Below are 14,258 nucleotides of genomic sequence, written 5' to 3'. Positions count from 1 at the left end.
TTTCACTGAAGGTGTACTGTGATTATAACTTTTTATAATGTTTGCAGTGATAAATATCAAGGATGACGTGTTCCTTTGCCATCCCGACTGTGCTGTCCTACGATCTGTGACGCCCCCTTCCCTTAACTCTGTGTCGTTAAGGTACGAAGCAGCTGCATCATGATTTTTGTTGAGGTTGCTTGAAATTCATCAAGGTACACACAGCCACATCATGATTTTTTAAACAGTGCTTAGTCTCTTATTTGTTGCTGAAATGGTTTCTCCTAATGTGCACTGCTATCATAATTTGCACTAATAGATATGTCGTCCTGATTTCTCATCATTGCTCAAGTGACTTCACGACCTTATTCTAATAAAACCTGTAATCAAAATATATGAGACTATAAATATGAAAGATTAAAACCAAAGTTGAAGAGCTTGTCACTATAACATTAACAACCTTAATACAGGGTTCTTCTAAATGTATCTTTTTTGAGTGAAATAGATTGTGTGATTCAAAACATGTTATCTAGTTTATTTAGATTTCGTTATAACATACGGACACTCAGCTAGTCTATATCAATTGCAATGTGAGATCAATGATTTCCAAGTCGTGTCGGTTTAACCTTTATCAGAGCAGAGTACTTCGATTAAGCTCCCAGCCTCATGCTTAGCGTTGGATCGTAAACTTACGGCTCCGATCAGCCTCGGTCCACTCAACTCCTCTTCCGTGACGAGCTCAAATAGGCCCAAAGCCGACGACGCAGGCCCAAGAACCAAAAAACCCACCAAACGCTCGCACCCACCACCCATCGACACGAGAGAGATGAGCAGCGGCGGCGCGGTGAAGACGCCATCGGACTTCCTCAAGTCGATCAGGGGCCGCCCCGTCGTCGTCAAGCTCAACTCCGGCGTCGATTACAGAGGTATCGCTCTTTCTCTCGCGTTTCTACACCGCTCAGCCCAAACCCTAGAACCCTAGGAAGCGCTGGTGAATCTGAAAACATTGTGTTTTTTTTGGGGGGGGGGGGGGGTGGGTGTTGCGTGCAGAACCTAGCAGATTCCCCCAATTCGGGCTTTGGGTAAGGTAAATTGGGGTTACTGGAAACGCCTCGAGCACACTCACAAGTCACAACTCCAGTGATGCCAATAATTCTTGGAGTATTCGAGATGCCCTTTTAGGTTTTTTTTTTTTAATCTGTGAGTTAGACTGGCGAACGTGGGATTGAGTTATCGATGAGAATTGCTAAATTCTCACAGTTAATATTTTCGTGACCTTAGATCTTCAGAAACACAGGAGCATTATCACAATGTTACTAATGTACTGTTTAAGTTTTACTAGTTACATTCTGGTTACAGAAAGGTCCCAGGGTGGTAAACTATCATGCTGAATCAAATTTTAATTTGTGGGGTTGTCCGTTTATATGAACCATAGAAAGTTGTCATTTGATTGAGCAAACATAGAAGAAAACAAACTAGGTTTTTTATATCTGCAGAGGAGGTGCTTATTGGGCTGTCATAAAGTCTGGACTCCACAAGCTACTAGAGCGAGGCTCAATTCATGCTCGGTTTGATCTCAAGCCTACACAAAGCTTGGGTCACTTCAACAAGTTGATCTCAGTCTATTCATTAGAGATCTAGTCCATACTCCTGTATTTTCGTGCTTTGATGGTCCAGGCGCTCAACAGCCCAAAGCTCATATGCAATTTCAACTTCGCAAACCAAACCAGCCAAGACCCAACTCAGAAACCCACCTGCAGTCCCCAACCACAACTAGCAATTAACTAAGCCTTAACCGCGGATAGAACTTCCTTGAACTCCTCGTTCCTGCATGATGGTGATGATCCTCTGGTCTCTCCAATGTCAGCAGTCCGCGCATTCCCTCCTCCTCTCCTCTGCCTCTACCAGATCCCATTCAGATCGCTAGCTTGCAAATTTTTGTAACAGCCATTACTAGAATGTTGTATGTTTTGACACGTTATAGGTTGTAATACGTTTATTTAAAAAGTACAAATTGTTTTACTAGACATGCAACTTAAGAATTACTTCCTCCAGTCACAAATAAGTGTCATTTTGGACATCGACACGGTCCCTAAAATACAATTTTAACTACTACCTTTTCTTGTAATATATTGATAAGACATAGCAAAAGTATATTATCATGAAATTACCTTTCGAGACGAATCTACCCGTATCATTTTCAAATATCCAAACTTAATAAATATAAAGAAATTTATAACCGAAGTTTAAAACAGTTGACAACGACACTTATTTGTGACTGGAGGGAGTATGTAATGTGCAATATCATTACACCAATTTACATTATAAGCAAGTTATCGCATGTGTGGGGATCATCCACACGGGAGTAGCTAATCCCCAACCCTCTGGTTATTACATATCACGTGGAGCGGATGGTTAGGAACAAGAACTGAGTCTTCGTGTTGGCATTGTCCCTATATATGTTTCATCCTGTTAAATTATGGTCCTGTTTGGCACAACTGAAACTTATGAGCTTTTGCTGAAAGCTGTTTATGGCTTATGCCAAAAGCTGTTGCTTTTATAAGAAATTTTTAAGTTCGCAGCACATCAGCCTTTCAGAAAAATCACTCTCAGTCAGCTTATCAGCTTTTAGTTTATTTCATCAGAAGTCAGCTTTTCAGCTTTTCAAAAGCTAGCAATAGACCAGCCTATTTGTTTCAGTTTATAGCTTCAGAGAAGCAGAAGCCAGCAATAAGTTGTGCCAAACAGGGCCTATGTAAGAATTGTGCATACCAATAGTTGTAGACACCCCAATTTAGTTTACTGTAGACACCCCAATTTAGTTTACTTGCAGAACAATGAAGAACCCTAGAGGTGAACATTACACTGGTATTAGATATATCAGTGGAAAGAGCTAGTATATTGGTAGCCCAAGGTGCAATATTCAAATGTGTGGGTTTGGACTCATTGTTTCTTTTGATGAATCTATATTATATGAGGTATCAAACAAGATAAAGGGAGAGTACTATCTCATTGACCTGTTCATTTCCTTAATGATAGAATGCCCTATGTCTATGTCCAGGAGCAGTCTCCTGGAAGCATAATGTTGTGCTGCCTTAGATTAGGTGACCATTTTCATATAAATTATACTGACACCAAGATGCATTTAGGCCATGCGATGGTATGGCAGTAACACTTACTTGACTTGTCATGGAGTGTATTTATTTATGCTAACCATCTTAATAAAGAAATAGTTAACTGTCCTTAGACTTCAGTGCCTTAATCATTAGCAATGCCCATTTATCATGTGACTGTTAGCATTTGGGGTATATGAAGAGTTTGATAATCACCATTCTGTAGAAAATAGGTCAATAAGACAAGTATATTTTATTATTTCACATTGATTTTGTAGAATTCCTGCTATTTATCAGTAAGACTGTTGGAGTTAAAATAACTGTATCAACTGAAAATATGCAAAGCAAAGTGATAGGTAAAGCATTGGATACCCTTACTTGTGCCATTTTATTATTCAAGCTAGTAAGCTTCTTCAACAGCTTATACATGCTCTGTTTACTTGTCCAAACAAAACTGTGTACACTATTTACTTGTCACTACACACTTTACAGTGTATAATAATTCATTTTATGAATTTTTGGACCTTACAATAATTCATCACACTCTACTTTCTCTTATGGGTATCATTTATATAACAAATATCTCTTGCAAAATAATTTTCTTCTTACTACTGCTTGACAAATGCCAAGCATCACTTATTGCAATTTATATTCCTGTGTAATGGCCATGCTTGGGTGTAAACCTATATGCGCAGATTTTTATAGTAAATATGATAAAATGTTTTCCAGTGTCGGCACATGTTTGCATGCCAAATTCATTTTGTTTCCTCCATTTGACTCTGTAGTGTGTCCTTGTTCGATGATAGTTACTGCACATGATAGCTATATGTTACATCAAACGCTGTTAAGGAAAAATAACATTTCATGACTCTGCTAACATGTAATGCCATGGTTCTTTTAGACAAGCTTATTGATTACCAGTTTTACTAACTTTCTTTTGGTCAAATGTTTCTGATAACCAGGTATTTTGGCTTGTCTGGACGGATACATGAATATTGCTATGGAGCAAACTGAAGAGTATGTTAATGGGCAACTGAAGAATAAATATGGTGATGCGTTCATTAGAGGCAACAATGGTATGTACTGGATTTCAAAATGAAACTCTGTCCATGTTTCTTCCCCCTAGCATATTCTTTTACCGTTCCCATTGTGTTATCACTGTTTAGGTGTATGTATTCTGATATTTGCCCGCATGAATACAGTTTTATACATCAGCACCACGAAGAGGACCCATACTGATGGCGCATAAACCAAGTGGAGCCCTGTCCTCCATGTTCTGTAACTTCAAAGTCGTTAACTTGATTGGTTGTGATCTCTGACTCGATGCTACCTTTCAATCTTGTACCTGCTGTCTGGAGGAAGTTGGGAAATAGAAATGTATTGCAAATTGATAGACTTATCAGATACTATTTTGATGTAACCGGCATTTAGCTTCCATATATTTGTGGTGAAGATGTTTGGTCTTTAGGGATATGGATAAGATTTGTGTTTCTAGCATTGTGTTAGTTGGCTCCTTACCTTTTGCATTATTGGCTTTTCATCATTATTAATCGCGGCACTTTTTTTTTTGAAACGATGAAGACACAACTTTATACCCCCTCAATGTTGGATTATCTTAACCATAGACATATGGGATTGCCTCCTGTTCTGATTCTGCGTCACCGTTAAGTGGGCTCCTGCCCAAGGCGCATAAACCAAGTGGAACACGTCCGCTCATGCGGCTTGACGGCCTGTAACCTGCTTGGTGCCTCAGTCTCGTATCTGTGTGTGGAGGTAACTATTTTCTTCTGCACGCTGATAGAGATTTTTTCTGATGCCATTTTGATGTAACAGGCATTCAGCTTCCAAATTATTTGTGGCGAAGATTCGGTGTTCAGGGTTGCGATAAGGTCTATAGTGTTTCCAGCGATGTGTGTTGTACCTGTACTCTGAATTCATCAACCTCAGCAGTTGGATCAATTCATATGACACTACAACGCTGTGCATCCATTATTGATGTTTCACCTTTGTCGTTCATCCGTGCGTATTTCGGGTCTTTTCTATGCTTGCATCTGTTCTTCCTCACCTTTTGTTTGCCATACTGCTCAACAAAAATCACATCACACTGAAAAGTGAATTTTATTGCAACATCTGTCTGGATATTTGTTGGAGCAATGAACTCCAATTCACACAAAAAGGTCATGGGAAATAATACTTGCATACTAGTATCTCCGAAAACATAATCACAAACAAAACGGCCGACTGGGCACAGGAAAACATGTAGAAAACTAGAAATGACAATAGGGAAGGACAGAGTCATGAAGCAGATGGAGTTAGTTTATATGATTCATGCGGTTGAAGATTAGTTCCTGATAATAAATCTGTAATTGAACTAAGATATCATCGAGATCAGCGATGGAATAGAAAATAAGATACACGATGTATACAAGTTCGAGATCCCGATTTGGAGTAATACTCTACATCATGTGTGGATGGTGTTATATATGGATTGTCTCAAGTACAAGTAAGGTGGCTAGACTTATTAAAATAGAGTAGATCTGATATAAACTTATCTAGGGTTGAACTCGCCGAGTATCTCCAAAAGCTAGGGCCTTGATGCTTGCGTTGAGTTGTGTAGGCGTTGATCCGTGAGTTGTTTCTCTGGGAGTCAGGGTCCCCGCCTTATAAAGGCATCATGGCGTCGCCTTAGCCATAGTCAATTGGGAGTTTTTCATCTTGTCGGTCAATGTAAGATAGTCAAATCCAGCTTGGATAATCGAGACCTTCCTAATATAAGTTTTCGTGATCTCTGAGTATATCAGGTTCCGCATATTCAGATCCGTAAGATTTGGAGTTTTCCATCAGGTCTACGATATACCCTGTCTGCATATGGTGTATTCCTTATACATATGTACCCTATAGTTAGATATTCGACAATAACCTCTCTAACTCTACTTAGTAATGAGGATTTCTACAAGCACATACTTGAATAATGCCAGGTCTAAGCCAGGTCGAGCAAGGTAGATCCAACTTACAGTTGAAAGAATAGAGCAAAGAATATCCTATCCCGAGTATCGAGTGGAAACACTATTGGGTCGAGCACTTTGTCATTATCCGCACTCGAGACTCAAGAAAGGCTTGAAATCTTGACTTCTCGACATTTATCTCTGAGTAGAGTTAAAAAGAAATATCTGAAATTTGAACCATTGGATGGCATTTAATGCACTTGAATGGTCGTGCAATGATTCGCATAACGCCATCGTCCCGTCTTTCACACCGAACGAGGCACCATAGTAACGGGAGTGGTTACCAAAGTAAATGTTAATTACCAGACTATTTATTTGTACAAACTTGGATTGTAGCTATCATTCTTCCTCTCGCCGCCAGTCTCCTACTTCAAGCTCTCACCTTCCTTTGCCCAAACACGTGTTGTCGCATAGAAATGTCATCCCATAGCCTCCAGCCCTTCTGCGAATGCCACTTCTCCTTCCTTGTCTGAGAAAGAATCCAACTTGAAGGCTACCGACGCCTCTCCTAAGTAACTAGATGAGATGAAGCTCCTAACTGAGGGCTACGTGATCTCGACGATGCAAGAATTGAAGCTCCAGGAACTTGAAGGCGAAGGAATCGTCCCTCCTCGCGAGCTGGCCAACTGGAGGCCAACGTCGGGTGAGGAATTCCCATCCTGACAATTTGATCATGAAATATTGGTGTTTGAATCATTTTTCTATTGTGATTTCAATGTCCCCCTTCCAAGTTTCTTCTCAACATACTCGACCATCACCAAATTGAGCTCCACCATTTAAATCCGAACTCGATCACCATGCTTAGCGTATTTGTCCACCTGTGTGAAGCCTTCCTCGTTATCACACCGAGCTTAAATTTGTTCCATTATTTCTATCATTTGAAAAGGAATATTGAAAATAAATATGTCAGAGGTTGTGGTTTCCAACTGTGAAATGGCATGAAGAATTCCTATATCCCGGTTGCGTTAATTTCCTCCTAGTAGAAAGATTGGAAGAAGAATTGGTTTTATGTCTCCAACCCCGACCCGGTCACCTCTCCCTTAGTCTATAAGTGACTTCAACCTCACCCAAATCCATCCTGGTCGCAGAAGCACCACGAGCTTGACCACACTGCACACTACGTCAAGAAGATTGGCCAATTTAGGCATAGTGGTTTGACCAAGTGGCATGTGGCCAAAGACTTCATTAGTCGAAGGTCAAGCCCCTTGAAAGTGCGGGATCGCTTTGCTTGGGACTATGCTGGAGATAACAATAGCTCCTAGGATGTGGCCGGATGTAAGATTTAGTTAGCATTTTGCTGCTTCTATAACTGCAATCAAGCTCTCTCGAGTGACACCTTTTTTCTTTAGCCTTGTCCCTGCAGGACACTGATGCTTGATTGAGCAAATTGTTTTCTGAAGAGGTGCAACCATGCCTTGTTCAGCCCTACTCCCTCAAGAATCCTCAACCATGAGTGAGAATTTACTTGGATTGAGAAAAAAAGTATTGATTGCTTGCTTCGACCTGACTCGTCTCTTTGATTCTAGGCTCCAGCCTTTCACCAAGAGGATACTTCCTCCTCTGGCGCTAGCAACAAGGGGAAAGTGCCGACTGGTCAAGAGGCCGAAGGGTCTATTCGATCCAAGAGATCGTCCTCGCCATCCGACCCACCACCCCTCAAGTGGATACTTCCTCCTGTGGCGCTAGCAATAAGGGGAAAAAGCCAGTTGGTACTGAAATTGAATCTTTAGACGATCGTTTATCCATCTACTATCCTGACTATCAAGCATATTCCAACTGACGCCCAGTCTATATGGAGGGCCTTACTATAGGGATCGGCTGGTGCATCACCATAATCGCCTCCTCGAGGAACTGCCACACCTAATGACTCAGTAATAGAGGTAACTTGTATTAAGTTGTCCTCCTTACATTGGTCATTACTCTGAGGATTTACTCAATAAGTCCAGAATGATGACAAGTCATTGTGGGTTGATTTTTTTTTGTAGGCAATGGCTTACTTAGCCTCGTTGGACTCCCAGGTCATCCCCTCAACACAACCACCCCCACTTGCTGGTATGATGAAGAAGAAAGTAACCATCAAGAGGCAAAAGTCAAACATTGTTTCACACATTCCAACGACCAAGAGGTTTGAGTCGAATACTTATCTTGGCTTGTGACCTTCTTTTTCCTTCCTCACCCTGTTAAATGCAGACCACCCTCCATGGAGAAGTCCAAAGAGCAAACGACAAGTGATCCAATCGACCAGTTGTCTCCATCTTCCCCAGTGACATCGCTGTCTTTTCCTCAAGTAGAGAAACCTCCCACGAATGCACCTAAAACAAGCATGCAAGACAACAAAGCTGAGACCCTAGCATCGACCCAACTGTTGATCCTTGGGCGACGCTCGAGGATCTCCTCAAGCCTACAAGTGTCCAAGTAGCTGCTGTCAAGGCTCGGTATTCAGAAGTTGACCACAACAATTGTCAAAAAGAACAAGATGTGCTGCTTGCTGCTAGCTTGGAAATAATTAAAGGTTAGTCTACCCAATGATCACTAATGTGTGATTCAAATGTCGGGCAGTTGATGATAATTTTGTTTGCTTTCTAGCTCTTGAGTCCTTCTTAAGGAAAAATGACTCTCTTCTTGATGAACAATTGAAAACCATCAAGAACTAGGACATATATCTGGAAAAACTTAGAGGTGATTTGAAGAAGGCAGAGGATGACCGAAAAGACATGCCTACCGAATGTGATACCATGGCTGCCAAACGAGATGCTATGGCCACTGAGCAAAATGCTATAGCTACCGAACGCGACACCATGATCACTTTGCTTCAAAAGCTGAAGGACCAGACCCTCAACCGCATGAACCAGCTAACCTCCGTAAGCACCAAGACAATGCTTGGTCTTCTCAAAAGCTATAACCCCAACCTTGACACATCAGTAGTGATGGAGGGTTTGATTGTTTAGAAGAGGAGGCAACAAATATCATTCACAGCGTAAAGCCTCTAGTCCTTGCCTTCATCGAGTCCTTAGGGCTCAGTCTGCCTGATGATAAAAGCGAAGGCAGTCTTTCTAGCTGATTGTTTGTGATCCTTGACTCGAAACACTTTAAGCTTGATCCTTGGTTTAGGGATGTCTGTAAACATTACTATTGTTTTGCTTGCCCATTATGCTTTTTCCACCATTCCCTTGTTGATGAAATAGAGTTACCATAAGTAGATACAAAAACTGATTAGTACATGCTAAAACCATCCTTGAAACTTATTTATCAAATATCCGTTGATACCTGAATGCTTAACTAGACATATTATTAGATGCATCGGACTTCAAGTAAGCACTCGAAGTAACCTCAAGAATAGAAAAAAAATACTAGTATAAAACTAACAAGAGAGGAAAACACGATGATTTTTGCAAACTTCCACCGACTTGCATATTTGACCATCGTGCAAACACGAACTCAATAGAGAACACATATGGGACCAAGTAGAACTTCAGAACCTTGTTGGTCATTAAGCGTGAGATGTCTGACAATCACTACATAAGAAACCATCAAAGGAGACACGTCAATAGTAATGACCGACCAAAACCCGTCACTAATGCACTATTAGTGACGAGTCCAGTGGCGGCCTATTACTAATGTGTGGCTCGGGCTAGGACGCAGCCAAGACCCATCACTAATGAGGTGTCATTAGTGACGGCGAGGGAACGACTCATCACTAAAGATAGTAGTGACGGGCCGGGGCATCTAAAAGCCCATCACTAATGATGTAGTCATGAGTGATAGGTAGAGAGAGCACACGTCACTAAATATAGTCTCGAAAGGTTCATTGTCGGGGCCACTCATTAGTAACGGGTAAATGAGAACACCCATCACTAATGTGAAAGTAATTAGTGATGGATCATAGTTGTCACCTGTCACTAATGTGTTGTTCTTGGATTGGTGGAGACTAGCATCAATAGTGACAGGTTATGAGGACACCCATCACTATTGATATAGTCATTAGTGATGGCTGTACTTATCACCTATCACTAATGAGTGATATTTACTGCACAGAGCAGCATGACCAAACAGTGTCTGTCCACCAGCTGCTCGGCAAAGGGGCGATTTTTTTGGCGATTCTGTTAAGGACCAACCAAATCTGGGTGATTTGAAGTTGAGATTGTCCCTTGGCCTTTGAAGGTTTGCCTCCACCCTTCCTCCTCCTCTTGCTCATATATGGTGTTAGAATCAACAATTTTGTTCCTTCTCCCAAATCTTGATACATGTAGATTGTCCCCCTTGGCCTTTGAAGGTTTGCATCCCCCTTTCCTCTTCCTCTTGCTCCTATTTTCTAGATTAGGGTTTGAGTATAATATTGATATGTTTATGGTGCTATTATATTCCTAAAAGTTAAATTATGTTGCTATAAGGTGCAAATCTTGATATGTTTATGGTGCAATTATGTTAATTATATTCCTAAAAGTGAACCTAGTTTGCGTAACCTACGTTTCCCTTTCGGGAGTGTTTGATTATAAATATGATTTGGTAACTCATCATATTTATAAGATGCTCCTGAATTGTCTACGAACTTTGGACAGATCGATAATATGTGGCCCGAGTAGTAGGTTTCTGTGCTCTTCTATGGGTCTAGAGAGAATTTTATCGTCATCTCCATGTTGTTCTCTGGATACACACATTCTTGGCTCATTGTCGAGACGTATATTTGGAGAACAACGGGAAGATACTTTCAAAATTTTCTCTAGAACCATACAAGAGAATAGAATCCTACTCGGGCCACATGTCCTCGAATGGGATTAGGACCTATCTTTGCCTATGTAGAAAGTAGCTAGCTAGGATAATTCGCCTTAGATAAGAAATTGGCTTAATTTAGTTAGAATTAGTTAAAAAATTTATACTTATTCAATTGTATATACTCTGTCATTTCTATTAACAATGAATATTTTGTCAATTTGTAGATGATGGACCGAAGTTCATTGTACCTTGATTGTCGTACTTGTAATGAGTACATGAGTGGGGTGAAGTCTTTTATGAGTGTCGTGGTGGCGGATATGGTAGGTCAGGGTAAAATGGCAATGTGGTGTCCATGCTATGATTACAAGAATGAGAAGAAATTCCCAAAACCTAGCAATGTGTATGATCAATTGCTAAGGCGTGGATTAAAAGAGAGATATCACATTTGGAAGAAACACGGCGAGGAAGGCCTTAACGAAGGGAAAATGGATCAGGTCCTCCCGGACAACAGTATGGATCAAGGACTCACGCCAGCCGGTGATATGGATAATTATCTCAGGGACGCAGACATATTAGGATTCAATGATGACTACATGGATTTGGTGGAGAATGTGAACCAAATGGTCTACGATACTGAGGGGCACGACAAATATTGTGATGGTGTGTTTGCTAAATTCTAGAAACTGGTGCGAGACTCGAAGACACCATTTTATCCTGGCTATAAGGAGAAATATACACTGTTGTTTACGCTGCTTACACTTATGCAATTGAAGGCAACCCATCGTTGGTCTTATAAGAGTTTCAAAGCATTGTTGCATCTGCTAAGGGATATGCTACCAGAGGGGAACAAGGTGCCCAAGACCGTCTACGACACGAAGAAGATAATTTATCCTTTGAGATTGGAAATAGAAAAAATACATGCATATAAAGAGGATTGTGTCCTGTTTCGTGAAGAGTATGCAGACCAAGATCAATGTCATATTTGTGATACCCATCGATACAAGCGTAGAAATGACGATGGCAACTTGGAGGAAGGCAGTAAGAGAATAAGAGACTCCTAAGAAGGTGATGTGGTATTTCCTTGTAATTCCTCATTTGAAGCGTTTGTTCATGAACGAAAAGGAGTCCCAATAGATGTGGTGGCATAAGGAAGGTTGTAAAAACGACGCAATGATATAACACCCTGTAGATTTAGCTTAATGGCGAACCATTGATTCCTCATTTGGTTGGTTTGCTGAAGAATTAAGAAATATTAGGTTTGCTATGAGCACAGATGGCATGAATCCATTTGGTAACATGAGTACCTCACATAGCACCTGGTCTATTGTACTGTCTATCTACGACCTTCAACCTTAGCTTTGTAAAAAGCTAAAATAAATTATCTTATCGACATTAATTTCTAGTCCGAGGCAACTTGGTAACGACATCGATGTGTACCTCAGACTTTGGTGGATGATCTTAAAGCACTCTGGTCTGAAGGCATTGAGGTTTGGGATTAGTACAAGCGAGAATACCTCATCCTACATGCCATGTTATTCATCACTATCAATGATCTGTCAGCACTTCGTAATTTATCAGGGTAGAGTAAAAGAAAAGGTGAAGCTTGCGTTCAATGCTTAGATAACACTAAGAGTATGTGGTTGAATGAGTCAAAGAAAACAGTGTACATGCGACATCGATGTTTTCTTCCCAAGAACCATCCGTACCCAGAAAATGAAGTCTCAGTTAGATGGCACAAGAGAGAAAGCGTCACCTCTAAGGTATTTCAGTGGGCAAGATATCTATGATAAGGTTAAGAATATCAATGTTGTCCTTGGCAAGAGAAAATGATGTTGGAGAACGGGTAGGCTATGCTAGCCTAAAACAAAAAATTTCTACCGTTTTCACCCAGAAAACCATGCAAGTAGGAGATCATAGATCGTTACCACTTGGCGCGTAGTGCAGCGGAAGAAGAGTTGGAGTATACTGATCCAACATTATGCGTGTCAAACTCCTCGAACAACTTCTCGATCATGTCCGCGACCAGCCCTGCACAGGTGGTCACGCTCCTCAACAAACTCTGAGCCGGTGGTCGTGCTCTTCGACCAGTTCTGAGCAGGTGGTCATGCTCATCGACCAGACACTGAGCAAATCTATCACGTCATCGACCTGCTCCGAGTGGTCACGTCACGCTCTGCGACTAACGCCGAGCAAGCATATCGACCAGCCCAGTAGGTCCTCGACCAGCCTAGCAGCAGCGTTAAGATCTACATGCTGAGGAGATTAGCGCCACAATAACAACAGCGCCTCTACAGTATTCACACGTACTGGGCGAAATCATTGAGCACCGTGTGCTAGCACTGCACGCGCGACAAAGGTTTTAGGAGATCGTGTGGAGGGTTGTGGCTAGGGTTTTGAAGTGGCTCTACCCCTCCACGTCCCACCCTATGTCTCTCCTTATAAAGAGCTATTTAGGACTATAACACCTCATGGATTACAATCCAATCAAATCCATATACGAATCCAATTCGTATGTTTTGTTCCAACTCATTAAGTGTGTGACCTATTAAGTTCATGTACGAATGGCTACGACTCAGAAACCCTTTCTAAACTGAAGTCAATAATGGTCCCTAGCAGGATATGTTGAGTCCTGAGTATACACAAAGATCATATCGGTTGAACCATGACATACACATGCACCGATCCCTTCGCCTCATGATATCAGTCAATGTCAAGGCGAGATACATGCCATCCTTGTGATAGCTCGACCATTCACTTGATCAAGTAGTGAATTCATCATGATTAACTCTTTAATCATATTAGCATGGCTATACACTTTCTCAATCCAACTACCTCGATGGCCTCAGAGATATCTCTCCTATTATCAAGGAGGAGCAAATCCCATCTTGATCACTCACACCCCACGACATGTTTCATGACAAACCTGAACATTACCTTTATGACTATCCAGTTACAGAATAACATTTGACAGCCTCAAAATATATCACTACACATTATGGGAATCAATGATGATCTTAGGTCTAAGGATCTTGTAGCTACACCATCTAAGATAACAACTAATGGTACATCATAAAAAACAATCCCAGCAGTATATCAAGGTGGTTCTATCCAACATAATGTTCTCCAACATGAATGTCCACATTATTGATGTGATATCTCTATACTTATGATCCGTGAAATGTGATCATCAATCAATACATGTGCTGGTCTTATGAATCATCACAATGATACGTGACCAGGGATTAATTTAGAATAACATCATGATACAAACAAAGAGTTTCACAAACTTTCTAATCAATGTAAATGATAGTCATTCTGGGAATAACACATTATTCAGAAGTACATGAACATAGACGTGTGATACAATCATCTCTATGATTGCCTCTAAGGCATATCACCTTCAAATAATCCTCCATGAGTGATGAAAATATAATGTGGAACAAAAATC

General features: G+C 40.9%; 1 protein-coding gene across 1 annotated transcript; it reads left to right on the top strand.

Annotated features, from left to right (window-relative positions):
* The first annotated feature begins 342 nt into the window (after window positions 1-342).
* On the top strand, window positions 343-4,609 carry LOC133888566 (uncharacterized). Its single transcript, XM_062328857.1, has 3 exons — window positions 343-905; window positions 4,055-4,168; window positions 4,295-4,609. The coding sequence occupies exons 1-3, from the start codon at window positions 806-808 to the stop codon at window positions 4,339-4,341; spliced, it is 261 nt and encodes an 86-aa protein (XP_062184841.1). The 5' UTR covers window positions 343-805; the 3' UTR covers window positions 4,342-4,609.
* Window positions 4,610-14,258: the final 9,649 nt, after the last annotated feature.

This window comes from Phragmites australis, chromosome 13, assembly GCF_958298935.1.
Source record: "Phragmites australis chromosome 13, lpPhrAust1.1, whole genome shotgun sequence".
In the NCBI taxonomy this organism is placed as follows: Eukaryota; Viridiplantae; Streptophyta; class Magnoliopsida; order Poales; family Poaceae; genus Phragmites; species Phragmites australis.
The sequence above is the reverse complement of the archived record's forward strand: the minus strand, read 5'-3'. Positions and strand labels throughout refer to the sequence as shown.